We start from the raw sequence: 8,684 nt of genomic DNA on the forward strand, positions 1-8,684 counted from the left end.
GGGGTGGGGGGGGGGGGGGGTGGGGGGGGGGGGGGGTGGGGGGGGGGGGGGGTGGGGGGGGGGGGGGGTGGGGGGGGGGGGGGGTGGGGGGGGGGGGGGGTGGGGGGGGGGGGGGGTGGGGGGGGGGGGGGGTGGGGGGGGGGGGGGGTGGGGGGGGGGGGGGGTGGGGGGGGGGGGGGGTGGGGGGGGGGGGGGGTGGGGGGGGGGGGGGGTGGGGGGGGGGGGGGGTGGGGGGGGGGGGGGGTGGGGGGGGGGGGGGGTGGGGGGGGGGGGGGGTGGGGGGGGGGGGGGGTGGGGGGGGGGGGGGGTGGGGGGGGGGGGGGGTGGGGGGGGGGGGGGGTGGGGGGGGGGGGGGGTGGGGGGGGGGGGGGGTGGGGGGGGGGGGGGGTGGGGGGGGGGGGGGGTGGGGGGGGGGGGGGGTGGGGGGGGGGGGGGGTGGGGGGGGGGGGGGGTGGGGGGGGGGGGGGGTGGGGGGGGGGGGGGGTGGGGGGGGGGGGGGGTGGGGGGGGGGGGGGGTGGGGGGGGGGGGGGGTGGGGGGGGGGGGGGGTGGGGGGGGGGGGGGGTGGGGGGGGGGGGGGGTGGGGGGGGGGGGGGGTGGGGGGGGGGGGGGGTGGGGGGGGGGGGGGGTGGGGGGGGGGGGGGGTGGGGGGGGGGGGGGGTGGGGGGGGGGGGGGGTGGGGGGGGGGGGGGGTGGGGGGGGGGGGGGGTGGGGGGGGGGGGGGGTGGGGGGGGGGGGGGGTGGGGGGGGGGGGGGGTGGGGGGGGGGGGGGGTGGGGGGGGGGGGGGGTGGGGGGGGGGGGGGGTGGGGGGGGGGGGGGGTGGGGGGGGGGGGGGGTGGGGGGGGGGGGGGGTGGGGGGGGGGGGGGGTGGGGGGGGGGGGGGGTGGGGGGGGGGGGGGGTGGGGGGGGGGGGGGGTGGGGGGGGGGGGGGGTGGGGGGGGGGGGGGGTGGGGGGGGGGGGGGGTGGGGGGGGGGGGGGGTGGGGGGGGGGGGGGGTGGGGGGGGGGGGGGGTGGGGGGGGGGGGGGGTGGGGGGGGGGGGGGGTGGGGGGGGGGGGGGGTGGGGGGGGGGGGGGGTGGGGGGGGGGGGGGGTGGGGGGGGGGGGGGGTGGGGGGGGGGGGGGGTGGGGGGGGGGGGGGGTGGGGGGGGGGGGGGGTGGGGGGGGGGGGGGGTGGGGGGGGGGGGGGGTGGGGGGGGGGGGGGGTGGGGGGGGGGGGGGGTGGGGGGGGGGGGGGGTGGGGGGGGGGGGGGGTGGGGGGGGGGGGGGGTGGGGGGGGGGGGGGGTGGGGGGGGGGGGGGGTGGGGGGGGGGGGGGGTGGGGGGGGGGGGGGGTGGGGGGGGGGGGGGGTGGGGGGGGGGGGGGGTGGGGGGGGGGGGGGGTGGGGGGGGGGGGGGGTGGGGGGGGGGGGGGGTGGGGGGGGGGGGGGGTGGGGGGGGGGGGGGGTGGGGGGGGGGGGGGGTGGGGGGGGGGGGGGGTGGGGGGGGGGGGGGGTGGGGGGGGGGGGGGGTGGGGGGGGGGGGGGGTGGGGGGGGGGGGGGGTGGGGGGGGGGGGGGGTGGGGGGGGGGGGGGGTGGGGGGGGGGGGGGGTGGGGGGGGGGGGGGGTGGGGGGGGGGGGGGGTGGGGGGGGGGGGGGGTGGGGGGGGGGGGGGGTGGGGGGGGGGGGGGGTGGGGGGGGGGGGGGGTGGGGGGGGGGGGGGGTGGGGGGGGGGGGGGGTGGGGGGGGGGGGGGGTGGGGGGGGGGGGGGGTGGGGGGGGGGGGGGGTGGGGGGGGGGGGGGGTGGGGGGGGGGGGGGGTGGGGGGGGGGGGGGGTGGGGGGGGGGGGGGGTGGGGGGGGGGGGGGGTGGGGGGGGGGGGGGGTGGGGGGGGGGGGGGGTGGGGGGGGGGGGGGGTGGGGGGGGGGGGGGGTGGGGGGGGGGGGGGGTGGGGGGGGGGGGGGGTGGGGGGGGGGGGGGGTGGGGGGGGGGGGGGGTGGGGGGGGGGGGGGGTGGGGGGGGGGGGGGGTGGGGGGGGGGGGGGGTGGGGGGGGGGGGGGGTGGGGGGGGGGGGGGGTGGGGGGGGGGGGGGGTGGGGGGGGGGGGGGGTGGGGGGGGGGGGGGGTGGGGGGGGGGGGGGGTGGGGGGGGGGGGGGGTGGGGGGGGGGGGGGGTGGGGGGGGGGGGGGGTGGGGGGGGGGGGGGGTGGGGGGGGGGGGGGGTGGGGGGGGGGGGGGGTGGGGGGGGGGGGGGGTGGGGGGGGGGGGGGGTGGGGGGGGGGGGGGGTGGGGGGGGGGGGGGGTGGGGGGGGGGGGGGGTGGGGGGGGGGGGGGGTGGGGGGGGGGGGGGGTGGGGGGGGGGGGGGGTGGGGGGGGGGGGGGGTGGGGGGGGGGGGGGGTGGGGGGGGGGGGGGGTGGGGGGGGGGGGGGGTGGGGGGGGGGGGGGGTGGGGGGGGGGGGGGGTGGGGGGGGGGGGGGGTGGGGGGGGGGGGGGGTGGGGGGGGGGGGGGGTGGGGGGGGGGGGGGGTGGGGGGGGGGGGGGGTGGGGGGGGGGGGGGGTGGGGGGGGGGGGGGGTGGGGGGGGGGGGGGGTGGGGGGGGGGGGGGGTGGGGGGGGGGGGGGGTGGGGGGGGGGGGGGGTGGGGGGGGGGGGGGGTGGGGGGGGGGGGGGGTGGGGGGGGGGGGGGGTGGGGGGGGGGGGGGGTGGGGGGGGGGGGGGGTGGGGGGGGGGGGGGGTGGGGGGGGGGGGGGGTGGGGGGGGGGGGGGGTGGGGGGGGGGGGGGGTGGGGGGGGGGGGGGGTGGGGGGGGGGGGGGGTGGGGGGGGGGGGGGGTGGGGGGGGGGGGGGGTGGGGGGGGGGGGGGGTGGGGGGGGGGGGGGGTGGGGGGGGGGGGGGGTGGGGGGGGGGGGGGGTGGGGGGGGGGGGGGGTGGGGGGGGGGGGGGGTGGGGGGGGGGGGGGGTGGGGGGGGGGGGGGGTGGGGGGGGGGGGGGGTGGGGGGGGGGGGGGGTGGGGGGGGGGGGGGGTGGGGGGGGGGGGGGGTGGGGGGGGGGGGGGGTGGGGGGGGGGGGGGGTGGGGGGGGGGGGGGGTGGGGGGGGGGGGGGGTGGGGGGGGGGGGGGGTGGGGGGGGGGGGGGGTGGGGGGGGGGGGGGGTGGGGGGGGGGGGGGGTGGGGGGGGGGGGGGGTGGGGGGGGGGGGGGGTGGGGGGGGGGGGGGGTGGGGGGGGGGGGGGGTGGGGGGGGGGGGGGGTGGGGGGGGGGGGGGGTGGGGGGGGGGGGGGGTGGGGGGGGGGGGGGGTGGGGGGGGGGGGGGGTGGGGGGGGGGGGGGGTGGGGGGGGGGGGGGGTGGGGGGGGGGGGGGGTGGGGGGGGGGGGGGGTGGGGGGGGGGGGGGGTGGGGGGGGGGGGGGGTGGGGGGGGGGGGGGGTGGGGGGGGGGGGGGGTGGGGGGGGGGGGGGGTGGGGGGGGGGGGGGGTGGGGGGGGGGGGGGGTGGGGGGGGGGGGGGGTGGGGGGGGGGGGGGGTGGGGGGGGGGGGGGGTGGGGGGGGGGGGGGGTGGGGGGGGGGGGGGGTGGGGGGGGGGGGGGGTGGGGGGGGGGGGGGGTGGGGGGGGGGGGGGGTGGGGGGGGGGGGGGGTGGGGGGGGGGGGGGGTGGGGGGGGGGGGGGGTGGGGGGGGGGGGGGGTGGGGGGGGGGGGGGGTGGGGGGGGGGGGGGGTGGGGGGGGGGGGGGGTGGGGGGGGGGGGGGGTGGGGGGGGGGGGGGGTGGGGGGGGGGGGGGGTGGGGGGGGGGGGGGGTGGGGGGGGGGGGGGGTGGGGGGGGGGGGGGGTGGGGGGGGGGGGGGGTGGGGGGGGGGGGGGGTGGGGGGGGGGGGGGGTGGGGGGGGGGGGGGGTGGGGGGGGGGGGGGGTGGGGGGGGGGGGGGGTGGGGGGGGGGGGGGGTGGGGGGGGGGGGGGGGGGGGGGGGGGGGGGGTGGGGGGGGGGGCAAAGGAGATTGTAATGCCCCCAGAGTCTCCTGCAGGAGAGAAAGGGGGGATATAAATCCAAACTCCTCCTCCTCCTCCTCTTCTTCCTCTTCTTCTTCCTCTTCTTCTTCTTCTTCTTCTTCTTCTTCTTCTTCTTCTTCTTCGGTTAATGTCTGGAGGTCTTCCCCGTCAACTTCTTCCAACTTTCAACCAATTCTTATAAAACTGTTGTCTACCTTAGTATTGATGTCCTGCTAATAGCTTCATGGCAGACTAAAACGTTTTAAAGCCACCTCCCTCATAAGAACATAAGAACTAGCCTGCTGGATCAGACCAGAGTCCATCTTGTCCAGCACTCTGCTACTCGCAGTGGCCCACCAGGTGCCTTTGGGAGCTCATGTACAGGATGTGAAAGCAATGGCCTTCTGCTGCTGCTGCTCCTGAGCACCTGGTCTGCTAAGGCATTTGCAATCTGAGATCAAGGAGGATCAAGATTGGTATCCAGAGATCGACTTCTCCTCCATAAATCTGTCCAAGCCCCTTTTAAAGCTATCCAGGTTCGTCGCCATCACCACCTCCTGTGGCAGCATATTCCAAACACCAATCACATGTTGTGTGAAGAAGTGTTTCCTTTTATTAGTCCTAATTCTTCCCCCCAGCATTTTCAATGAATGCCCCCTGGTTCTAGTATTGTGAGAAAGGACTTACACACACATAAGGACTTACACATACAATGTGATTATTTATTTATTTATATTTATTTATTATTGCATTTATAAACCGCCCCATCCCCTAGGGGCTCTGGGCGGTGAACAACAGATATTATAAACAATGTAGCAATAACAATAACATTTAAAATCAGTAACATCATTAAATATATAAATTTACATAAAATTACAGCATTCCGTATAAACCATATGGCATCCAGCGTTAAAACTATCAATAAAACCCCCTCCCGGAGAGGGGAGCGGTATAGATGTTGCGAACTCCCAGACTGATAAAGGGAGGGACAGGAAGGGCGCACACCATCATTATTCTCAAGGGCCATAGAGAACTCCATCCTATCCCTTTCCTGCTATTTGAGGAAAATACTCGAATCCTGAAGAAATAAACCTACCTTTCTCCCTCAACAGGGAAACCACCATGTTGCCGCCGGGGGTGGGGGTCTCTCTTCCTCCACCAACACCCGTTCCTGCCTCAGGCAAATCCATTGGGTGACCCTGCTGCTCTCAAACGTCTGCTGCTCTTTGTGTTTCTCCTGCAGGATATTGATGGCCAAGCTCTCCTTCTGCTGACTCTTCCGACGGTCCAGGAGTGTATGGATCTGAAGCTTGGCCCGGCCATCAAACTCTGCCACCAGATCGAGCGGGTCAAGCATGCTTTCTACGCCCAGTATGCCAACTGATGCCTCTGCTCCGTTTTCCGGAGCTCCGAGATGGACTAGGGCTACCAGTCTCCAGGAGGCAGTGTTTCAGATCTCCCGGAATGATGACTGATCTCCAGACTACAGAAATTTCAAGCCCCGTGCAAAGTCAGAGGCAGCGGGACACAGCGCCAATGGGGCACTGCCCCGCTGCCTCCAAGGGGACTTTTCAGAGGTGAACAGAGCCAAAAAGAAAAGCTCCATCCCCTTCCTGCATTGGAAAGTCTCATAAGGGTTAGAGCTGGGATGTACCACTCCCAGCCCAAAACCTGGGGATGGAGCTTTTGGGTACACCCTGGCCTGGTCTGCCCCAACACTTGTGTCCATTCAGGATGCCGGCACAATCCTGCTGCAGCCCAGCGTCCAATCGGTGCCGAGGGGCAGGCAACCACTGGCGCATTGGTCTCCTCCGCTGAGGGAGGTGCCCTGGGGAGAGAGGGCAAACATGAGGCCGTGCCACTGCCCCTCCCCGCCACCCTTCGGATGGGGCTCTTATTTATTTATTTATTTTATGGGATTTTTTTATACCGCCCTTCCCTTTTCAGGCTCAGGGAAGTTTTCCAACCTTCGACAAAACAGTTTGTGATGAATACAGTATAAATAATTTAAAAGTTAAAAGAGTCAACATTTCAGTTTAGATCAGTTCCCTCGGAGAAGAGCTTCGCCGGGTCGTGTCTGTCCTTGTGATACTCCACCGAGGTCCGTTCCCTCCCCAGACTCAACCCCTACATCTCCAGGAGTTTTTTTTGTCCTGGAGTTGGTAACCCCTCGGTTTCCCCTGGGATCCTCACACCTCTTGGCATTCAGCAGCACTGAGAGGAATAACAACACAAGGAATAGCGTCAAAGGAAATGGCCGAGTGGGCCAAAACTAACTGTTGTCCAGGAGGCCTCAAAGTGACTGCCTTTTCTCCTCAGGAAAGTCTCCACGGGAGTGTCACAAAAGGGTTGTGAGACAGCAACCGTTGAGATGGATGGGGCCAAGAATCAGACTTTTGTGATGTCCAGCTCCAGCACAGGGTTGGCGTTCCTCAGCAGATCTGCACCTCATAGCACTATTTGTTTTTTGTTAATTTGACTATTGTGACTTTCCTCAAAGAAACCTGGGAAATTTAGTTAGTGTATTTCTGAGAATTCTGCTGGAGCTTTAATTCCTGATACACTCTACAGCACAGGTGTCAAACTCGCGGCCCTCCAGATGTTATGGACTACAGTTCCCATCACCCCTGCCAGCATCATGCTCGCAAGGGATGATGGGAACTGTAGTCCATAACATCTGGAGGGCCGCGAGTTTGACACCTATGCTCTACAGTCCCAGAGTTCCCTGGGGCAGTAGGAATGACGATTAAACCCTTCCTTTTTTTGACAGAATTCAAGTAGGCTGTGGAATTCCTAAGGGTCTGTGATGGAGAAATTGTCAGCTCACAAAATGACCATTTCTGGGATTTTTTTGATGGAAGGCATGAGAGTCAATATGGTATAGACCTGCCCTCTCTTCAAAAAGGATATGTTAGTGGACTTTGCAGTGGCCAGAACTGCCTTGGCAGATGCTGAGACATTTTGAGGGCAGTGCATGGAGACAGTGGAGTTTGGGAAGGATGTGACATCACTTCTGGGTGACGCCCTTGGAATTTTCCCCAAGGTCACCCAGCAGGAATGTAGAAGTGTGGCAACACATCTGGTTCACCCGATAAGCCTCATGTGGAGGAGTGGGGAATCAAACCCGGTTCCCCAGATTAGAATCCACCTGCTCTTAACCACTATACCACGCTGGCTAGAGCACAGCAAGAGTTACAGGGCATAACCTTTCAAGAGCTCCTGGAACTTTGACTCTCAAAAACTAGCTCTAAGCGGCTACTGGCCTCGCATTTAACTGTTCTACTTGTCGAACAACATGGCTGCCCTCTGAAACTATTTTCCAGCATGTAGACTGTAATGTGGTTCTTCACGTGTAGTTTTATTTCCCCCCTGTCCCAGGAATTGTTCCACCAGTACAAAAAATATGTCTTATTTCTAGGTTATTGAGTATAATCCGGGAGGGAGGAGTCTTACTTCATGATCCCAGCAAGAGTCTGGTGTGACTGTAATTTGCCGTCTTCTTTCTGTTCAGTTCCGAATTCTTGATTTAATATCTACACCACCAACCCTCCTAAAGGAGGGGTCTTTATCAATTTCCTTTCCTCCCCATTACCAATCACTTCAATCCTTTGCTTCACCATCCAGAATGGAAATGCACAACCTTTCCTGGCTTCATCCACCCTTAACATCCCACCCCCACCCCCCAAAGCTTTAGGTTCTAATGAAAGGAAAGGGAATGAATTTAAAAAAACCTTTATCCCCCTCTCCCTGCAAGAGATCAAGGTGGGGCTCACAGTTCCCCTGTCTCTTTTTATCCTCACTAGAGAAGTTAAGTTGAGAGACTATGGTTGCTCAGTACTGTGCCAAATTGGGGATTCAAACCTGATTCTTTCAGATCCTACTCTTAGCATTGCTCCACGCTGGATCTTAGGAATCCATTCCCTTTTACAGCTTCCCTTTCCAAATCGATTGAAGTTCTCTGTACTTGCAGCTTCTGGGCCAAGCTGGAGAAAAGTAAATTACGGGAGTAAACCCTGTTTGCGTGTACAACAACCCGCTCAGTAAAGCATTTGTACGGAGAAGCCCCTGTGGAATTAGGGTAATAGTAAAACATTTGATTGTTAGTAGCAGCAGCTTGAAGAAATAGCCTCCGGTGTGTTATGCAATCAGCCAGCATCCTGTGACTCTCAAGGAACAATTGCAGTTGGAGAGTATTTCGAAAGCAAATCTGGAAGCAAAATATTGCAGAAGCCTTCAGTTTTACCGGACATGGGAACATATTATTGATTCTTTTGTACGAGATTGTATTTGGTATGTGTGCACATAATATATATATACATATGTATATGATTTGATGTAAATAATGGACAAAAATCTATATGCAGAGTTACATTTTAATTTTTATTCCCTTTAAAAAAAAACAACCCAGTCCTCTTTTTACTTGGATAATTGTAAGCCAGGTTGTTAATAAAGTCATACAAAAGCTTCCATTTCTGGCTTGATGCATTTCTAGTCTACACACTTTCAACTTAAAAATGACTTTTCAGAAGACATGAAGACAGTTTCATCAAGGGTTATTTGGCCCTGAATACTGAAAACAACCTCCCTATTCAAATTCAAAGACCTTTATTAGGCATCAAGAGAAAATACAGATAAAACTGTGCAGTAGTATGATCCAGAGTTTGACAGAGTAAAATAACTGCTCATAGTTCATGCAGTACAAACTTCAAGAAAATAAGTGAATAAAAGGAG

The 8,684-nt window shown here is 67.5% G+C and overlaps 1 protein-coding gene across 1 annotated transcript in view; it reads left to right on the forward strand.

Annotated features, from left to right (window-relative positions):
* SFMBT2 (Scm like with four mbt domains 2) overlaps window positions 1–8,420 on the forward strand; it is a 59,650-nt gene extending 51,230 nt beyond the window's left edge. The window contains exons 12-13 of the mRNA XM_048501495.1: window positions 5,045–6,529; window positions 6,667–8,420. Of these exons, the coding sequence (XP_048357452.1) occupies window positions 5,045–5,337 (293 nt within the window). The 3' untranslated portion in view covers window positions 5,338–6,529; window positions 6,667–8,420. The remainder of the gene's footprint in view (window positions 1–5,044; window positions 6,530–6,666) is intronic.
* Window positions 8,421–8,684: the final 264 nt, after the last annotated feature.

Source organism: Sphaerodactylus townsendi, linkage group LG06 (assembly GCF_021028975.2).
Source record: "Sphaerodactylus townsendi isolate TG3544 linkage group LG06, MPM_Stown_v2.3, whole genome shotgun sequence".
NCBI classification, from domain to species: domain Eukaryota; kingdom Metazoa; phylum Chordata; class Lepidosauria; order Squamata; family Sphaerodactylidae; genus Sphaerodactylus; species Sphaerodactylus townsendi.